This window comes from Solanum pennellii, chromosome 1, assembly GCF_001406875.1.
Source record: "Solanum pennellii chromosome 1, SPENNV200".
In the NCBI taxonomy this organism is placed as follows: Eukaryota; Viridiplantae; Streptophyta; class Magnoliopsida; order Solanales; family Solanaceae; genus Solanum; species Solanum pennellii.
Window position 1 is genome coordinate 84,158,900 of NC_028637.1, and position 22,449 is coordinate 84,181,348.

A 22,449-nucleotide genomic window follows, 5' to 3' on the forward strand; every position below is an offset into this window, starting at 1 on the left:
TTGTACTTTTATCTTCCTAGATTCTGAAATGTGTTATCCTTCCAAAAGAAGCTCGAACCGTGCAGTATATGACTTCGAGCATTTAGATTAGAATAGGCAAAAAGACCCTTAAACTTGACGCGAATTATTTAGGAATCTTAATTATCTCCCTGAACTTAATTACTTGATAGCCTTGAACTCGAACAGTGCTTGCAGGTCTGTAACAATTTGTATAGAGTAGAAAGTTGGCTACCACAAAAGGAAACAAAAAGTTTAAAATGAAGAGTTGCAACAGCTAATATATATAGAATAAGATGGTTACAATAAGTTACTTTCAAAACTAATGCTTATTATCAATAAAATAGTCTCTGTAACAATATTTCTCTTCTATTTTTCCAACTGTTGTCACATTCCGACAACAGACAACAGGAGACTAGGTAACACTGCCTTTATCTATTAGATTTAGTGATTCTTTCTTTCACGACACCTATAAGCTTCAAATGATCTTTCTTTATACCCACAAAATAATGACAAGGAAGGCCAAAATGAGCCTTTGTTCTTAGATAACAAATAAATTATTTTTGATCAAGTCTCGGATACGATAATTATCTTGTATGCAACAATAGGAGGTCTGGCTTTTCCACAAACTTTTTCCAGTCGTTACAGAACCTTGCAACAGTTGCTCCATCAAGAACTCTATGATCTGCACCTATATTTATCTGAAAAAACAAAACCATCTGTATGAGATACTGAAACATGTTTAATGAACTCACCCTGGTTCTGATGCATTGCACGACATGTTACTGATTATAGAAAAGGTGCCCCGTGAAGGTCTTTAAATCACTACATACCGTCATGACTGATGCAGGACATACATTCCCATCTTCAGCAAAGTGTGGAATTTTCTGGATCCGGCCCATTGCTATGATGGCAACTTCAGGTGAATTTACAAGCGGGGAACCAAACTTTCCACCAATTCCTCCAATATTGCTTAGAGTAATAGTTCCCCCTGATATATCATCCGAACTAAGCTTGTTTATCTTAGCGCAATTCAGTAGCCGTGACAGTTCCTTTGTTATCTGTAGCAGAAAACATATATCCAGTTGGCAACTCAAAGGGAAGCACAAATATGCATTTAGTAGTATATAGATATATACACATAAAAGATAAAGAGGAATTGATCTGGACTATGGGAACAGTATCACTAGGAAAGGGGGGGAAAGTTCCATTCCAAGAATACATAATCAAAGTTTTCCCAGCCTCCTTTCGCACTATGGTAAGACAAATCAAACAAACAAAAATGGATAAAAGTTACTTGAATTGAATAGAACAAACAAAACAAGATGAGCAATAGTGTCAGAGAGGGAAAGAAAAAGGGAGGAAAAGGGGAAAAGACCAAGTGCTGAGTTACATAACTCAAAAAAGTTCTTAGCCTTACTTTAACAGAATGGCAAGAATCAGATGCAGGAAGTATATACAGGTCTCTAGTGTGGAAGAGATCAAGCAAGATACTGCATTCTATGTACTAAACCAAGGATTTCTGGTCATCCCTTCACTTATAAACTGGGATATTGATGGAAGCAATTTAATTATCAATGTAGTATTACTTTTGTGCACAGTTTTGTGCATCTCTCCTTTTTTCCATATTTTTATGTCTGGAGCATATATAATAGGGGTATGGAACTCTTTCATCACTTGGTAAAACTAGAGATGACGGATTCATCTTCTAGCTACTGTAATTCAATTCCAGCACCAAAGAAAAGAGAAGCACCTCTCCTATCATTTTCATTTCATTACAAAATGATCTTTATCAACTAGAAATTGTTATATTTTGAGCTGTGCAAAATCTTTACCAGGGCCAAATGCCCACATCTGAGTCCCTCTACCTATCATAACTTTATTCTCTCTTTACTTAACATCAGACAGTTCATATCTGGAACTAGTCCTTATACACTCAAATGAGAGGAGTTGCAATTTTTAACAAGTAACACCAAATTGACTAAAGGGTAATACAAAAAAGTATAAATAAACTAAGCCGGTGGAATAGTAGAGGTGAGCAAGGTGGCTAAGCTTTGGCAGGTAGAGTTACGTGGTACCTGTGTTGGTGGAAGGTAACTGGTACCTGGTGAAATAGTCTTGATGCGTGCAAACTGGCCCAGGAACCATCACCATAAAGAAGAATTATATATAAACTAGCCCAGCTCCACTCCTTTCAATCATACTCTATTCGTTTCTCCGTAATTTTTCTCTATATTTTTCAGCTCAAACTAAACATTCTTCTATATATTTCTTGATTTCAATAATAACATACACTCTCTGACTCTCATAAAGGAGAAGGCTGTATACACATCATATGATATTAAAGTAATACTCACACACAAGAATCTACAGAGCACCAAGGAACATCTAGACTTCTTTCTAGTAATCTCAGCCTCCAATATATTCATCAGGCAAGTGTACATGTGCCAGATTCTCATCTTAACAATGTTTTGAAATTGTCATGTCAAGCTAGGTTTTAATAAATAAAAGATGTGCTTAATAGACTATATCAAGCTATGTAGAGATGAAACTATATGAGAGGAAAATCAATAGATAGAAATGTCATATTTCAATATAAAATAAACAATGTCAATACTTGAATTCACTGCGGTAACAGCTGCCAACTAACCTCCAAGATTGAGAGAGACTGAACATTTTTTATGTTTGGTACAACCAAACCATTTGGAGTAGCCATTGCTATTCCAATGTTGTGCGACCCTAGATTGTGGGAAGAAAACAGTACCATTAATAGGGATGAAAAATGTGTTAAATAAGAAAAGAAATGCTGTATCAGCATGAAACAGAATCTATAACTGTCGATATGGTCATTAATTATATGAAGAAACGAAAAATATTGTATGAGCAGATAACACAAAATCTATAATTGTCAATATGGTCACTAATCATGCAAAGCAAGCTATATTTATATTGTTGATGAGTCGGGTACCATTTAAAATTGATAAATAGAATTTCACATTTCACATACCTTTTAGGATAACCTCATAGGATTCCTCACTGAAGCGACTATTTAGCATTGGATGTGTAGTTAAAGCCATCGAAAGTGATTTTATGAGGACAGGAAGGAAAGTGTGCTTGATCTCCGGATCAGAAGTCTCATTCTTGAATGATGTTTTGAGCTCCACAAGTGCATCACAATTTATCTCTTCGACATAATGAAAATGTGGAATTTTTGCAGCTAATGTCATTGACTTAACCATGGCACGCTGATAACCCCTGTAAGATAAAGATACAAATACATGACTATAAAAAAAATACAACACCTTCCTTATAAAGAATATGCATCTGAATTTGCCACCACAAATTGTTGATGCATTTCAAACTGATGGACACCACTTGCTATGTAAGAAATATATTTAAGCATCTTAAGAAATTAGAGAAGAGTTGTGAGATGCTTTCAACACACACAGGGAAAATGTTCTCTAGTATAAATTACTCGGAAACTGATATAAATCTATAGCCAACTCATCTGGAACTCCTACTGCGCCATCAAAGTTAGTTGAATCTAGAGACTAAGAGTGACAAACAAGCAGTCACACATGCTTCTTTAGGCTATAATTTTGGTTCTTTATTGTGGTAATATAATTCTCAAATTTGCAACACACACTTGAAAAACTTGTTCAAATAACATGCTTCCTGTCAACAAAATTTTGTTCAAGGAATTCTTCCACTAATGAAAATCACGGCCCATCTGCAGTCAAAAATCTCCAGTAACATATAGAAACAGTATAGTGAGCAAGTGAATTTGAGTTGTCCTTATGTAGTAACTAACCTTAGCTGAAGCGTCTTATCTTCATATCCCCCTCCAATGGGAGGTGAAACCTCTGAGAGGTTTTGTTGTTCACATGCTGGTGCTCCATTAATTAGTCCTTTTTGCATTGCATAATTTATCACGTCCTCTTTAAGTATCCTTCCACCTTTCCCAGTTGCAGGAACATCATTTATGTCCAAACTATATTGCTTTGCAAGGTTGCGGACAGCAGGTGTGGATAACACTCCCCCCATCTTGGTTTCTGCAGGCACAGAGCTGATGTCACTTGTGCCACTGAAATCAGATTCCAGCGATGTCATCTTTTCTGAAGCATCAGAAGTCTCAGTAGGATCAAGAATTTCATCAACGCCGATCTTCAAAAGTGTTTCTCCAACCTGCAAAATTTGGTAGAGAGGATGATCTAGTTCTTAAACATCCTTGGAACTTCTACAGATACACATGAATCATGATATACCACATATTGATGAGGCAGTCCACAAAATCAAAATAATTCAAGGAGAGAAATCGAACCCTAAGGTATAAAGGAGCACCGGTTTCTCCTTGCGAACAATATATTTGCTTTTAAGTTTTGTTACAAGCATAGTTCCAAAGCACACCATACTAAAACTAGTTTTCAATATGGCCTCATATTTTGAAAAGTGAGTCTTCTCCGTGTCTTTTGCTCATAAATTTGAGAGTATCTTTAAACAGGACGAAAGTTATTATTTCCATCTTTGACAGTAAAATAAACAGAATGGGGTCGTGAAATTCTCACTTCAATATCTCATATTGTATCTCCAACTACAAACTGATGTCATCATTGAGGTGCAGTCAAATAAACAAATACATACGACAAAAGATTAGACACCAGAAGAATTATAGTGTGGTTAATACACTATGACTGTGGTGTTGTACCTTTACGATGCTACCAGGAACATGAAGAATTTGAGAAATTTTTCCCTTGTAACGACTTGTTATTTCAATTGTTGCCTTGTCACTCTGAACTTCACAAAGAGGTTGGAATTCTTCGACCTGGTCCCCCTGCAAAAAAAAAAAAAGTACCATCATAAATTTTGTGAAATGCTTCATATACTATATGGTATTACAAGTAAATCATAAACCAATGAGTGCAAAGTCAGCAATCCAGCAAAGGAGTTGGTAGAACAGAAAAAAAAAACAAGACAGAGAGGAGAATCCGGTATTCCCAAGTTTTTTTTGGAATAAGAAACAGATGGTTTTTCTGCTGCAATTCTATGCTATTAGAATCTTGATCGATAAAGCAAATAGAGGATTATGAAACCTAACTCATCCCACCAAGTTATAGATGAAAAAAGGGGGAGAGCCTTTAATGGCTATCTTAGACAAGAATTCAGCATACTCATACCACCAAGTAACAAATGAAAACAATGAGTTTATTTGATTGATAGCTTCTAACAAGAGAAGATTGGGTAAACGACCAAAATCATGAGCAGCAAAACCTTAATCGCAGTTTGTTGTATGAGTATGGGCAAAGAGATGCATGTAAATTGTACTTCAAAGTATAATTGACTTGAAGTTCCTCCAAGCCAGAGAAAAAAGCTAAAGCACCTCACATCAAGTTAAAGTTTTAAAACAAGTCAATCAGTTGGGCGTCTAACGTAGGCACATAGCTAAAAAATCATTAACCAAAGGAGAAAAATATGGCGTGGAATACCCTATATATTTACAAGAAACATCAACTAACCTCCTGAACAAACCATTTGATAAGTTCACATTCCGCAATGCCTTCACCAGTTTGCGCCAGAGGTATATCAATTATCCCACCAACAGGAATATCCAACGCAGCTTGAGTTGAAAAACCACACCCTCTTAGAGTAAATGAAGCATTTGACTGCAAAACTTATTGGCGTAAATAATAGGTAAAAACAATAGAATAACCAGATTTTGCTAACCTACATAGAAAATAACTTCTAAAACATATTTCAAAAAGCCTGCATCAATAATCTCTGATAGGTTTACAAGAACTCAAGCAAAACGGACGAAGCATGTAGCAGAAAGAAAACAAGCAGCAACCTTTTTAAATTAGGAACAAATTCTATAATCTGATCAACAATGCTAGAGTACTAAACTACTAATGATCCTTCAATATTAACACCTTTGTATGAAAAGAAACAACAAATTTAGAAACTATTATGATATATCGTTTGGACCCTTCCAAACTGTCTACCAGTGTGGGATCCTTCAAAAGTAGTGATTTTTTTTTTGAGAATCCGACACGAGTGCAGCAACATTTGCGAAGAGTCAGAGCAACATAGCTATTGTAACACTAATTCCAAATAACCCAGAATCTTGATATGGGCGATAAGGTAAGGAACAAAAAGCAGGCCTACAAGATTCCCCTTTGAATATTCAATTTGACAAAATCAACAAAAAGTAGCACACAAATAAATACACTCAGTCACCCTAAATTATTTCGGTAAAACAAACAATATTATAACAAAGAAGAAAAATTGTCACCTTAGTATATGAGCAAAACGGCGGCGTATAGTTTCTAAGACAGTGAAGTTGAGACTGAATTCTCTTGCCACTAGATACAGTCGAAGTGACAGGCGTCACCGGAGTTTCAACAGAAGACTGAAACCACCGGAAAATGGTCTGCCGGAGGACGGAATTGGGGAGCTTGCCCTGATAAATTTTCCGGCAAATCATGGTAATTGAATTGATGAGAATGTAATTGGGATTCAATTATTTATTGGGTGAAAAAATCAATAGTTGTCCAATTATAATTTAATTTTCGACAACTATTGTGTGCTGTTTATAATTTCTCTGCGTTGACCAAAATTCAGCCGAATCTTTACTGTTTGAATTTTTCAGAAACTTCTCAACTGATTTGTTTTGCTTTGGGAACGAGGAATGATGGGTTGTTATAGCAATGTGACCAACTTTTATAAGTGAAAAGAACAACTCCTATGATTCTACTAATCTTTGGAATTTACGAAATATCATAATGTATTTTAATAACATTAACAAAATATCACAATGTATTTTATGTTTCGTGGGATTATTCAAGTAACATATTTTTGTATTTGGGAATGTTATTTTATTAATAGAAATTTTCACAAATAGTTATTATAATAAATTTAATTATGTCATATACTTATAGGCATATTTACGGGTTGTAGCTACAGTTTAAGTTGAATTGTATGTATAATTCGCAAATTTGTAAAACTTTCAGGTTTGTATAATTCGTGGATACATTTGTATAATTAAGCTTTTTTTTTTGTATAAACTCGAAATAACAAATTTATATAATTACAAACATCAGAAATATAAATATTTATACAAATTATATTATATAAATTCCAAATTATACAAAAGTTATACAAGTTTCGAATTATACAAACGTGTGAATTATACAAAAGTAAAAGCAGAGCTGCATAATTATAGTCAAAGTAGATTGCGAATTGTAATTAAAGCAAACTATAATTATGTTTACTAATTAACTAATATACGTTTATTTATACGCGTAATTTTTCCTTAACATCTACTTCTACATAAGGTGTACACATGTCTTACTTTGTATTGTATTAGAGGTGACACAAAGAAGTTATTTTCGAGAAACGCCGACCTCAAAAGAGAACGTACTACAATTTTCAATGTTTATTCACGGGAAATTTTAAAGGGTAACTTATATAATTTTCACTAGTTTTGGAGTTAATTATTTCAATACACACTAGTGTGTAATATTATATTTTTACCAAATTTTTTATGCATTTGGATACATGTATCTCGAGATATATGATGTCAAAATTAGGTGTAATTTTCTTTTAGATACATATATTTGGATATAGACCAATCTCGCTCGCCCTTCCCCACATCTTACTAGTATCCTCATATCTCACTCCTATATCTGATATCTAAATATATTTAAATCATACTAAATATATGTATATAACTTTTACATAGGGTAATTCACATATATTTAACTTGAAATTTGATAAGAAATTATTAAATAATAAGATAGAATATAGTTATTTCAAATCAAATGAAGAATTAGTATATATGACAAAAATGTTTGTGTAATTAGGTCATTTCTCCAAATTTAAAAGGTTTTGCGATGGATTAAAGTATATGTTACACAAATCAAGTGGGAAAAAAAGTCTTCTTCATCCATCTCGTATTAGTTGATCATCTTACTAAAAATAATTGTCTCATATTAGTTGTTTACCTTACTAAATTAAAAAAATATTAATTAAATTTCCATATATTACCAGTACAGTTAAATTCTTTTGAATATGTTAGCACTTGTTTATAAAATTTCCAAAAACTTTTTTAAAAAGTAACTTAACAAAATTATTTTCTTATTTATAATTTCTCGTATAAATATCTCGTAAGAAAAATAATAATCAATCAAAAAAGTATACTTTCGTTGAAAACTAGCTATTCCTTTTGTCAAGGGGAAGTATTATTATGAATTATATTGAACTAAGATATTGCAATAATATTTGAAGTTATTTAAAGGGAATATATAAATATGTATATTCTGAAATTATTCGAACAAGTCGACTCCACGTTCCAGATTTGATCAGTTGAAATGTGAAGTTAATTAATTAGTTATTTAATGTATTTTTCCTTGTTTAAATGATAATGATCTCTCTTTTCTTCCCCTTTGAATATTAAGATGATAAAATCCACGTGCGCTTATCTTAATTGAGATGTGCAACACACATCATCAAAGTTATCTACTTCTTCCAATTTGCTTTATTTGGCAAATATATAGGGATTGGTAAGCTAGGGTAAAAAAAAATAGAATATTTTGTGTTTAATTAAAAATATTTATTAGTTTTTAAAAATATTTATTTAATTATTTATATTATAATAATAATCACATAAATAATTTTGTACATATGACATATAACTTTATTAATCTCATTCGAATATCAAACGGTTCCTCAATCCACCATTTGATATGGTGGATTAAAAAAAGATATGTCTTTAACAATATTTATCTATGAATTAACAATCTTGTATTGTTAATATTATGATTTACTATATATTTGTTATGTAGGCTATGATATTGAAATAGTTAATAGAACATATGCATTAGTTATATGTTTTGCAACAAATATTTATAGCGCTAAAAATTAGCTAAAGTCAAAATAAATAAAAGAAAAATTTAATTTTAATTAATGAATCTTGTGAATATAATTCTGTTATTTTTTTTATTTTTCTTTTCTAAACTTCTTCGTCATTTGAGGAAAATAATGTATCTCAAAGAATATAGGATGATGTAAATCTCTTTGAGATGTAAACCTCCTCGAAGGAGGCAAACTTGACAAGAATAGTTTCGTGTGCGTAGAAGGTAGCTAGGGAAGAACAAGATCAAGAAGAAGAAGGTAGCGAAAGAGGCAAAATTGGCAATTGACACTTTCCCTTCTTATTCTCAATTGAATGATTTATATATTTATTTTACCTTCTAAATTTATTATTTTTAGCGTTTTTTTTACTTTTTTGAGATTATAATATTTTTTCTCTTTTAGTCTATATTATGAACTTATCTATGGTATAAATAAATGTTGTTTAAGAAGTAATTGTGCGAAAATAGTTTTCAAGCATAATATAATCATGAAAAATAAGCATAATATAATCTTGAATTATTTTTTTTTAAAAAAAAAGACATTGCATGAGATTTGTTAGAGGGGGATTCTGGGTGGGGGTGGAGGTGGGTATACGATTATTGAAAATTGAGAAAGATATTTAATTCTTAAAATAAAATCAAAGTAGAAATTAATTTTCACCCATAAATATTTCTCCAACTTTTATTGTAAAAGGATATATATTTTAATTGTTTAATAGCTTGTGACTCATGACTAAAATAGATTAGAATTGTAAAATGTTTCATTAATTTTTTTTTGCTCTTTTTCTTTATTATTTCTTAATTTTTTTGATGATTTTCATGGAGAACTGCACCAATCTCATCAGGGTTTCCATGATACCATCACGATAAAGAGGATACTTATTATGTAATTAAGTATAAGAAAGAGGTTAGAGACGTTTTAAAGATGGTATCAAGTCGAAACTTTTATAGATTGAGTTGTTTATTGAAAATATCTCATAGATACGTTTAATATTTATTATCAAACTATTTTAATCAATTGCTCTCAGCAAGTATTGTCACATCATTCGTCTACCTATTCAAAATCAATTTTACCCCATACAAAATACAAATTATGTCTTAATTTATTTAAAAATTCAAATAAACTGTTTTTTTAAAAAATTAAAGAAAAATTGTAACAATAACCTTCTCAAAGAACTTTCGGAGATGAGCTTTGGAGAAAGCCATCTTTCATCTCTGTAATTTGATTATTTCATCTCGAGATTGTTATCACATGCTAAATATGATATATAAATAAATATTAATCTACCAAAACAATGATACGAATAATCTTGAAATCAATTATACTTAAATATATTTTTTTTGAAAATATTTTCATGTTTAACTAACCCTAATCCTAGTACCAACTAACCCTTTATGGTGCTTATATGGCTATAATAAAAGTTAAATTATATAATAAAAAAAAAAGATATATAGTCTCATTGTTAAGTTATAATCACGTTAGTGATATTATTACTATTGCTTCCATAAATATTCAACTATATATTATTATAATTTAATTTATGCAGCTAGCTGTGCATTGAATATCCATAATTTGACAGTTCAAAACTTTAATGGTGGATACGCAACAAGCACCTTTTTGTAACCACTCTATTCTTAGGCCACACTAATTATTTGCCAAACGCAATTAATATTTTTAATTCTATTTTTAAAAAAATGGTATACTAACACGTTGCCAACTAAACTAAATCTTTGAAGTATATTAACTTGGTTTTATAAATAGTTTTTTCAAATAGAAGTGCTAAACATGTTACTAAAAAATGTACCGGTGACAAGTTTTTTAATCAAAAAATAAATAAATTAAGTTGAACGATTCTTTGAGAAGATAATGGCCAATGGCGAAAATGGAGTGGAGAATGAGTTGCAAATTTTTATTTTAAGACGTAGAAAAGATACCATCTCGAACGTGTTTTATATTAATTAGGATAATATATTGTCTTATAAAAAATAATAATATTATATCAAATTCATAGATATAAGTTGTGTTTCATGTTTGTTTTTTTATAGTAAAAAAGGAAAAAATATTTTTAAAAAGTATGAACAAGCATATTTTAAAGCACCGAAATATTTAAAAATTTATGATTGGACACTGTATGGGGTCATTTGATAGTTAATTAATAAACAAATTATTTATGTACAAATTTTTGTATAACTTATACGATGTTTGATAAGTAAATAAAAAATAAATTAATCATGTATAAAATTAATATCATATTTGATTAACATTTTAGAAAATCAGATAAATAATACATATATAAGTTGTACGAAAATATATATATTATTTTATGTATAATAAAAAATGAAATTAATAATACATATACACCTATTTCTTATATAATAAAATACATGTATAAAATAGTCTTAAAATATTACACCATAATTATAACATGTGTTCCATTAGCAAATAATTGGTCCAAATATCTTTTGTTAATCTAATACTCAACCCTCTTTCCTTTCTAGAGCGAATAAGAATCTCTTCACATTTTTCTCCCAAATCTCTTAGGCATAAGAGAAATGTCAAAACTTCACGATGATTTTATTCGGTACATTTTTGTGTAAATGCCACAACAAAAGAATGGGGTTATTTTAGTAATTTTTCATGCATAATGGTTGTTTAAAATTATCTGAATACACTAAAATGACGTTTATAAAAATGTAATATCCCTTAGTTAATATGTCACGATTCAGACAATCGTGATTGACACCCACACTAACTCTACGTTGGGAGAACCATTAGTACAACCCAAACAAGCAACTAAATCAAAAATTAAGGCATTTTAAAATACGGAAGCAGGTTTAAATGACTAAATTATTTTTTAATGAATTCTCATAAACTCCGAAAGTTTAATAAATCAATACAACAACCAAAACTTGAAAGTCAATGTACCAAAACTCTAACAACAACAAATCTAAGAACAAGGGGTACAACCCCGAAACTAAACAACAACCTTAAAAAATAGACTGAGTCCGAAGAGAGTGGACTTAAACAAGAGAGATCCGTGGAAGCCTGAAAGAACTGGCTCACCCTTGAATGCTCAATAATCACAAACCGAGGTCTATCAATAGCCGCCGAAAAACGTCGTACTCAAGAAAAATAAGAACAAGTGCAGTATCAGTACACAATCATCATGTATTGCTAGGATCACGCGGTTATCCCATTAAGTGAAACATATATAAGTAATTGCAACAATATAATCACGCAATATATCGACACATACAATATTGAATATCACATGCTTCAACAATTTCACATTTATCAATTATCACAATTATGTCAAGTAAGTGGTCCTCTCATCGAACCAAATTCAATGGTCTTCTCATGAAACCCAAACCTAAACTGTTAGTGCACCGGAACGCGATACCCTAACCAAAGTTAGCTTGTCGAAATGTGGTAACCTGATCCCATTTTTATGTCGAAACGGGACAATCGATCCTAGTTAGCTTGTCGAAACGTGGCAATTTGATCTCATTTTTATGCCGAAACGTGGCAACTGATCCCAATTAGTTTGACGGAACGTGACAATCCAATCCCCAAACATACATCACAATCACAATCACAAGTATATTTTCAATAATCATACAATCAAGAAGTGATTCATGACATATAGCTATTTGTTCATACTCTTTTACAATTAGTGTGATCGATAATGCATCATGAAGCAAAAACAAACATATATCACACAATTATGAAATCACAATTATCACCTGCCTCGAATCCAAGCTTGAATCCCCTAAGGCACTTGAATCTCCCCTTTCTGGATTCTTTTGCTTGTTCTAGGTCTACAACCAATTAATATACGCAAGAATCAACAATCAAAGATCTAATTATTCTGATTATAACAAACCCAATAACCGTAGACCAACCCAAGATCCTAATACCCAATTAAGGGCTTTTTTCACCATAATTCTCAGATCAAATCCCTTTCCCATCGATAATAACCCAAAAATAAATAAATTTTACGATTTGAAAAATAAATTTAGGGAGTTATAATCTTACCTTTAGCCTCAAGAATGGTAAAAAACTTCAAGAACTCTTCTGGGTCGCCTCCTTAGCTCTAAAAATTTAAAAGTGACAAATAAGATCTGCTTAGGGGTTTATTAACGACTTTAAGTCGCGTCTAGCCCACCACGGTGGACCTATCCCGGTACAGCGACCCTTCTCTGGCGCCCAAAATTCCACCCCAGCAGCCTCAATGGAGACATAATGTACCTGTTCACGCTAAGATCATTTTCGAGTGTTCGACTCGCCCAAATTTGATTTCGTGAAGTCGAGAGGGGATCCTTATCGTCTTAGCTATCCACTCATTTAATCAAATTCACAACTAGATCTCTCAGTCATTATTAAATTTCCCTACACCTTAATGACTCCAATTTCGTCAAATTTGGACTAAGCTAGATTGAGAAATCTGAAGTTACTACGAAAAAATTTTCTAACCCAAATTCATCCTTCATTGGCTTTTCTCAAACGACGGAATCAGGTCGTTACATAATATAATTTTTGTTGTTGTACAGAGTGGTTTAAACCACCATAATTGTAAAAATTTAGAAAATTTATTAAATTACAGTGGTTTTAAATTGTCTAGTGTGTACTTTCTGATTGTAGGATTTTATTGCACTAAATAAACTTTTTTATTTTATAAATCCATATATACAGTATATACAGTTCATTGCACCCATACATTTAAACTCCTGTAACACTACTAATTTTAACATAACATAAAAAATCAAATAAATAAAGTATTCATCATATAAAAAAAAGAACTTCAAAATAGTTAAGTTTTGAAGTATTATTGAATGCTTCAAAATTGTCTAAAGGGTATTAGGATATACAGAATGCCTCGGGGCTATATAGAAAAGGAATAACTTCCTAATTGCATAAATATTTGTACTATATTTATTAATTTTCTTTTAGTTTGAAATAATTATATATTGTCTTATTGTTGAGATTTCAATTCCTTTATCTTTAATTTCAATGAAGAAATGCAGAGAAAATGAAGGTGAAGAAGTAAAGAGGAGGAAACGTGAACGTGTCGAAGTGGTTCAAAATACACAAGTGTAACAAGGAGATTGAGCCTCTGCATATTGGGCCTCAACACTTTTTGAGAGCTGAAGGAAATTTATATAAATATACTATATTAAAAAATATTTATCATTTTGTTATAAATCTATTGAACTAAGTGATGGTTCGTTTATTCATGAACTTATCCTTATCATAGATGGATATGTATTTTTAAGATTTATCCTTATCTTGGATATGTATGTTCCCAAGGTGACATGAACCTTTTATGAGATAATGATGTATCTATTAATTTGACATTCATCAAAGTGGTCGTTGAGGTAATTTCTTTACTTATAAATAAAAGTATCATTCTCAATATATGATACACTTGAATGAGAAGAAAGTTCTTTCTTCTATGTGTAAATTATGTATATAGCATTTTATATAGTCATATTCTCAAGTTATGGCATAAGAGTTTGATTTGCATTGTATAACATTTAATATATCAAGTTATAGCATTTTTTAAAAAGAAATTAATGTTAATTTTAAATTATTAAAAAGAGATAATTAAATTATAAAAAAACGGATAAATTAATATTGGATAGTGTGATGCATGAAATTAGTTATTATTAATTAATGATAACTAATTTGCACATTTTAAGGGATTTGAAATTTTTTTTAAGATTAGATAGATACCATAAATCTCTCTAATTAGTTTTAATGATAATAAGTTATGATTTAATTCCTTAAAATACTCTAAAGTGTGATTCTCTTTCCTTAAACGTGCAGTGCTTGTTGTTTTTCAGAAATTGAAGATTATTTTGATATTTGTATTTTTTTTCATTTTTTTTTAAAATTCTTAAAATTTGACGTTGGAAACGATTAGATTTGATTTGATGAAGAACATTGTGTCAATATTAATTAAACATGGTGGCAAGTGGAATTCATCAGGTTAGTTTTTAGTTATGATTTGTTTTGTTTTAAGTATAAATAATTGGTTGTAATTATATTTGTTGTTTTTGACATGTATGGAATGTTTCGTTTTCTTTTATTTCTGTTATATTTTAAATGCTGATATAATGTATTTTTTGTGATACAATTACAATGTGTATATGATATTATGAAAAATATTAAGTAATAGTAATTTTGTTTTGATTTGTAATTAAAATGAAGATTGGTGTGATAATTGATTTATGAAGAAAATATAAAAATTTACAGATTGTTAATCGATTGCAAAAAGAATAATTGGATAGAATTCATTGTGCAGTTTTAGTATGAAAAAAATATGAACAAAGTCTGAAAATTGTATGAATATTGTTGAAAATTATATGAAATGTGTATTTAATGGTAAAAGCCACTCATAGTATATTTAAATTGTCAGGTGATATAATTTTGTATATTGATGAAGTATGAAAACTGAATTAAGTATGTATGTAATGTATGAATATATTGTAGGAAATATGTATGAAAGCCCATTTTTTTATTGTATATATCAGTGATTGATATGTTATATATATATGAATTTTGTATAAAATTTGGATTAATTGTGTATTAAATTTTTAAGAAATTGTATCAATTGTGTATGAAAGTGCATTTTTTGATTGTATGTATCAGTGAATTATATAGTATTTGTGTATGAATTGTGTTTGTAATTGATATGTTACATGTATATGAATTTTGGATAAACATTGAATTAATTGTGTATTAAATTTTTAAGAAATTGTATCAATTGTGTATGAAATTGCATTTTTTTTATTGTATTTATCAGTGAATTATATAGTAAGTGTGTATGAATTGTGTATGAATTTTGTATGACTTATTTTGTAATTTTATAATGTGGTGCACTAAATGTAATTTTAATGTTGTGAAACAGGAAAATACGTCGACTTTGAGATCGAGGGCATCCTATATGATACTTCTACTCTTTATATTGGTTTAGTTAATGCTATAATAACTCAACTTAATATAGAAGAAAATATAAATTCTATTGAGATAAAATATATTGTTAGCGAAATGTGTCCACCTATTAAAATTCATAATGATGTTGGGGTAAAGGTTTTTCTAGATCAGATGAGGGTGAATTTGAATTTCTTTACAAAATATCCATTATGCATCACTTTGAAAGATCATGAGCTGTATAACGAAGGTCATGGAGTTTTCATTACTGATAGAATAAATTCTAATGTTAGATTATCACAGACTAACATTGATTTGTACTCCAACAATTCTATCCGTTTGATCGGAATGAATTTAGACGGAGTTGTCAATGATAATAGTGAAATAGATAATGATATAATATGTGACTATTCCAGCCTATTTGTAGCTGATAATCAGATTTATAATAATAAAGAAACACTTAAGGAGGTTATGAGGCATGTTGGACTTGTTGAAAAATTCAGTTTTCGTGTTGCGCGTTGTAATGCATCTAAGTAAGTGTACAAAAAATTTTCAAGTTATTTTTTTTATTTGTTTCACTGTATATAATTGTAATGTATATTTTCTTAATTTTGAAACAATTATCACCTGAATTGTATTTCTAAAACTTGTTCTTGGATGATGAGGGAATCTAGTTTGAATAAATCAAATTTATTCAAAGTTACTAGTATATTGCTCAGCACACTTGTTCTGTTAGAAAAAGAGTTTATGCCAGACGTCAGGGGATAACTGACGTTGTAGCTGTCTTGATAATGGAGAAGTATATTGATCCATCTATGGTATATACTCCAAAAGATATAGCTGATGATATGTTGAAATTGCATGGCGTTTCGTTGACGTACATACAGGCATGGAGAGCTAAAGAAAAAGCAGTAAAGTTGGTGCGCGGAGATCCAGCAGAGTCCTATGCAAGATTACCTGGTAATTTCGAAATAAGAATGAATTTAAAGATTACCCATTGAATTGGACTATTCTGTTTTCGTGTATTCTTAATGTATAAAATATGTATATTTTTTGTATGAATTGGAATGTTATTTTCAGGTTATTTTTACATTTTGGAGCAAACATATCCAGGATCCGTTTTGAAAATTAAAAGGAAAGAAGGTGATACATTTTTATACGCATTTGTTGCGTTAGAAGCTTGTATTAGAGGTTGGGAATATTGTAGGCCAATTGTAGTTGTTGATGGGGCGGGATTAAAATGTTCATATGGTAGTACAATGTTAACTGCCAGCACAATGGATCCGGGAGGTAAATTTTTATCCTATTTAATTTTCTGATTATATAATATAATGAAATAATTTATAAATTGTATTTCTGATTGGTGTGATATTTTTAAAAAAAACTTGAGCAGGTCATATACTTCCATTGGCGTATGCGATAGTAGATTCCGAAAACGATGCTTCATGGACTTGGTTCTTTGAGCAATTTAAGGAAGCATATGGAGTTAGACAAAACATGTATTTTATGTCGGATCGAAATGAAAGCATATGGAAAGGGACTGCTAATGTATATCCTGAATCAGAACATTATGCATGCATATGGCATCTGTCAGTCAATGTGTTGAAGAATTTCAATAGAAATAAAGAAGATTTGAAGATTTTGTTCTTTACATTGGCAAAAGCTTATACAAAACAACAATTTGAGACAATTATGGGAAGAATAGATCAGATAGATACGCGCATACGACCATACTTGTTTGATATTGGTTATAGCAAATGGTCAAGAGCTTACTCGAATTGTAAGCGCACATGGGCCATGACTTCAAACATCGCGGAGTTATTGAATAATGTTAACAGGTTAGCAAGGAGGTTACCGGTGATTTCACTTCTTGAATTTATGAGGGTAACAATTCAGAGGTGGATTCACAAGCATAATGAGGAGGCTGATAAGACAATATCTGATCTGACAAAAAAATATGATATTTATCTACAGAAAAGTATTACGCTGTCTTGCAATATGAGGGTATGTGTTTCACTGTATTGTATTTTACTTCCCAATATTTAGTAGCATGTATAAAAAAAATATTTTTACTTTTAAATAGGTGATACCTTCAACTGTTGATTTGCATGCTGTAGCTGAAGGAGCAAAGAAATACATAGTAAACTTGAACACAAGGATGTGTAGTTGCGGGAGATTTCAACATTATGAGATACCATGTGGTCATGCAATTGCAGTTCTCCGATACAGGAAGTTACATGAAGCAGATTTCTGTTCTGCTTTTTATAGCCTCAAGAATTTCAGAGATGCTTATGCCATTCCTGTCGAGCCTATCCCATGCGAGAGTACATGGGATATACCATTCAGAGCCTAAAATGATGTCATCCGGTCCAAAAAGATCAGCGGGAACACCCAAATTTGAACGCTGGAAGGGGTTCGCTGATGTGAAATTCAAGAGGACAAAAAACATGCAGTAGATGCCATCAAGTTGGACACAATAGGAAGACATGTTCAAATTATCCTGTCCAAAAACAATGATTTCCTACTGTTACATCTGTGTTTTTGAGTATTTAGATTATTAGACACATGTTTTATTTTTTTTTATTGAATCATATTATTTTTCATACAATGTTCATACATTATACATACAAATGTTCATATATATAACATTTGTTTCTGTTTTGTATATGAAAGTATAATATACCATTAATAAGTCATATAATCTTCATATAGTATGCATACAATTATTGCATATTGAATGAGGACTATATACAAAATTTATACACATTTATACAAGCAATATTTTATATAAAGTAATGTTTGTTTATGTTCTACATATCAAAGTATAATATGATATAATTCATACAATTTTCATACAGTATTCATACCAGCAATATAAGTAACATTTGTTTCTGTTTTGTATATGAAAGTATAAAATATCATTCATAAGTCATATAAATCTTCATACAGTATTTATACAAATAAAATTTAATGCGTATTGAATAAGGAATTTATGCAAAAGTCATACACATTTATTAAGGTATAATTATTTATTTATTCATATTGTCATATTGAATCATATGGCAGTACTATTTCATATAATTTTCATACATTATGCATATAAAAAATTTACATTACATATTGAAAAAGTGTAATTTATACAAAGATCATACACATTTAATAATTATAAATATATGGTGAAGCAGACTGTCATTTATATAAATTTCATAAAATATAGTGTATATATATAACATTTGTTTATGTTCTACATATCAAATTATAATATGATATTCATAATTCATATAATGTTCATACATGATTCATACAGTGTTCCTATATTTGCATGTTGCGTTCAAAATTTATACAAAAGTGAGACACATTTAATAATTGGTAATATTCATTGATAATTTATATAAAACAATCAGTATTAATAATAAAACACTGGAAAATTACATAAATAGTTCATAAGTTAAAAAAACATGTCATTCAAAAAAATGTACAGTGTGCCATGAAGATTTCTGATTTCTACTACGAAATTTTGGAGTAGGATAATTGGTGGTGTCCATAACTTGTTCTTTATGAGTTCGAGGTCCACCCTTCTTGCTAGCAACTGTTTCCGTAACTTCACTTTCACTTATTGCGCCTTCATCATTCTTTGATTTTGCATAATGCCAAAGCAATGTACCATATCTTTGACGATGATATTTTGAATCGATATCAATATGAGATATATCAAAAACACCATTGCTCATGTATTCGGTAAACAGAGATGTGTATAGACCACAATCACTGTAAAAAAATTGAAATTAGAAAAAATTTATAATGACTATAAAGCAATGTAATTTAAGATGAAGAAAATATAATATAACAAGTATACATACTTGGAACAGTCTTCTTGTTGAGGAACATCTGTCACATGCTTGATACTGAGAGGTTTGGAATGAGACTTCTGTTGATAATCAGGGAGACTATTCGCATACAAATCAAGCCTTTTGCCATAAAACCCTGTGCTCGTCAGAAATAATGGAATCATGGTTGCAAGTTTATCAACAGCTTCTTTAACTTTTCTGGAGTGAACAGATCCTCCCATCATCGAATCATAGACATATAGACATCTACGTTTGATCCGGAATACAACAAGGAACCAATGGAATTTGTCGCTGATGTTGACTGGGATGATTACTTCGTCAACCCTATCCCAAGGAATGTTAGCAAGCAGCTTAAATCCTCTAATGCACTGTCCAACATCATGGTCCGGTGAAATGCATCTCATGTTACATTGTGACTATCTCCACTGTTTCTCAATGTTATCAATCCACGCCATAAACCAACAATCAACAGTCCTTCTTTCGAAGATAATACATTATTGTATTAATATGCTGTTTAAAAAAAAACATAAAAAATATAACACAGTTGATACCTCATACACAAAGTATACATTACAAATATATCCAAATGTTTCATACGCAATTCACACATAATTCATACAAAACAATAATCATAGGTATATCACTGCAAATCAAAATCAGAAAAAGTAAGTCAAAATATGTCTTACCCCGTCCTCCCAAGGTCTGCCCGGTTGACTCATTATGTGGAAAAAAATCATTTTCTCCGATTTTGACAACGCCAAAGTCTATTTGAGGATGAAATGTATTTATAACCTTGGAATATGCTGCTTTCCTATATATATTTAAATAAGTATTATATGATTGTTGATTTTTGAAATTAAATAAAATAATTTTGTTTATCAGCGTTTATACCTGCCACGCCTGCTTGACACATTTTTAAAACCCCATTTATTGAACTCCTCAATTATGTCATCTGGAACATCAAACCCATTGTGATTTTGGAATGGATGTTTGATTGGAAAGAATATAGGTACTCTATTTGAACTGCTTTTCCCTTCCGACATTCTGATATAAGGAGAAGAATCGTATTTTCCTAGATTCTTATGTCTTGTTTGCACATTTGGAGTCGTGGTAGCATTAAGAATTGGATCAAGTGCGATGATTTGTGTCATAGTAAAATCAGGATAATCGTCCAATGTTGGTGGTTTTGATGTTGACGTTGTAGGTACGTCAACGTTGAAACAACCATCAGTTGACTTTTAAGCTTCATGTACATAAAAAATAAATAGTTATATAAAAATAATTTTTTAAATTTACATATATGTGATAAAAATGAATATATCGTACCAGCTGTGTTTGACATTGGACGTGTTCTCCAATTGAAACTGTACGCATAGCTGTTGGATCTTTATCAGATTGTGCAGCATGTTGATTGGCGTTGTCCAGAAAATAATTTTCAGATAATATGAAATTTTTGCAAATATTAATGTATTCTGAATTATTTGTAAGAAATAAATTAATAGATTTTAAATCAAAAAAACTTGCATATATATTTAATACATCATTTTTTCATTAATCATATATATTTTCAATACAAATTTCATACATGATTAATACAAAACATTTATATATAATTGATGAATATATACCTAATTCATATATATTAGATACAATATATATACATAATTAACACACATATATATATGATGTATTTTTATGTTGTTCATTTAAAAGTGAAAACAGTGATAATAAATAAATAAACAACTAGTATAAAAACATCAATTTATATAGTTATCAAACAATATTCATACACAAAATATACATATATTTTTACCTCTGGTTGTTCTTCTGGTATTTGTTCTCCTCTTGACAATCGAATCTCTTTAATTATCAGTTTGGTCGAGTTATCGACATAACTCTTGATATCAGCTATGTGCTTGTCAACCTTATCGTTGTACAAAAAAAATTTAAAAATAAAATAAATTATAAGATAATTATATTATTTCTTTAAAAATGTATTGGAACTTACAGTGAATTTGAGTTCTTTCAACTCTGCCTTAACCTGTTAATTTAAAAAAAATAAGTTTTTGATATGTATATTGTAATTTTAAAAAAATTATTTTAATTTGAAATTTGTATTTGTACCTCTGCAATATTAGCTTTCAATGCTTCAACTTTATGTTTACTATCAACGCCACGATTTTCCGACGATCTGTGATCTTCCGAATCATGGTGGCTGCTGGACTGATTTAAAATGGTTTCGTCCATGAGATTTAACTCTTCTTCTATAAAAAACCATACTTCTGAATTTATGCTGCAGCAAATAAAAAAATTAGAATGTATATTGATTTATAATGAATCTAATAACATTCTCTGAAAAATACCTGATTGCCATGTGTTCTGAAAATTGTTTTCTTCAAATCATCAAAATAAATGACGTCATTAGGTGTCTTCCAATTCAAGATTCGCGGTGTGCGATTTGAAGCACGTATAGCAATTGTGTTGTCAAATGAATGACAACACTCATAAAATCATATTTGCAATGCTATGTGGAACTGGCTGAATTTGAACGAGGATGGATTTTTTTTAACTTTTTTGACTGCATGCTTTGAGTGTTAAATTAAAACACTCATTTGCCCTGTAACGACCTGTTTAGTCGTTTTGAGCAGCAGATTTTATTTCTGGAAAAACTGTGTGAGTCGACGGAACCCACGACGGACCGTCATGGGAACGACGGGCCGTCGAGGGGGTCTCGTTCCAAAAGACTTAGACTTCTGAAATTTGG

The 22,449-nt window shown here is 30.5% G+C and overlaps 2 protein-coding genes and 1 pseudogene across 2 annotated transcripts; 1 reads left to right on the plus strand and 2 right to left on the minus strand.

The window, feature by feature from the left end:
• Positions 1 to 251: 251 nt before the first annotated feature.
• LOC107008310 (lipoamide acyltransferase component of branched-chain alpha-keto acid dehydrogenase complex, mitochondrial) lies at positions 252 to 6,687 on the minus strand. Its single transcript, XM_015207292.2, has 8 exons — positions 6,284 to 6,687; positions 5,511 to 5,657; positions 4,703 to 4,828; positions 3,809 to 4,182; positions 3,005 to 3,252; positions 2,648 to 2,736; positions 831 to 1,058; positions 252 to 698 (listed from the first exon to the last, which is right to left on the minus strand). Exons 1-8 carry the CDS (start codon positions 6,473 to 6,475, stop codon positions 585 to 587), a joined length of 1,518 nt encoding a protein of 505 aa, XP_015062778.1. The 5' UTR covers positions 6,476 to 6,687; the 3' UTR covers positions 252 to 584.
• A 9,159-nt stretch (positions 6,688 to 15,846) lies between these two features.
• On the plus strand, positions 15,847 to 18,190 carry LOC114075558 (annotated as a pseudogene).
• A 2,373-nt stretch (positions 18,191 to 20,563) lies between these two features.
• LOC107024116 lies at positions 20,564 to 22,059 on the minus strand. Its single transcript, XM_027913913.1, is given in 7 exon segments — positions 20,564 to 20,928; positions 21,012 to 21,032; positions 21,035 to 21,108; positions 21,500 to 21,609; positions 21,694 to 21,726; positions 21,810 to 21,978; positions 22,049 to 22,059. Coding segments are annotated over 7 exon segments (783 nt in total).
• Positions 22,060 to 22,449: the final 390 nt, after the last annotated feature.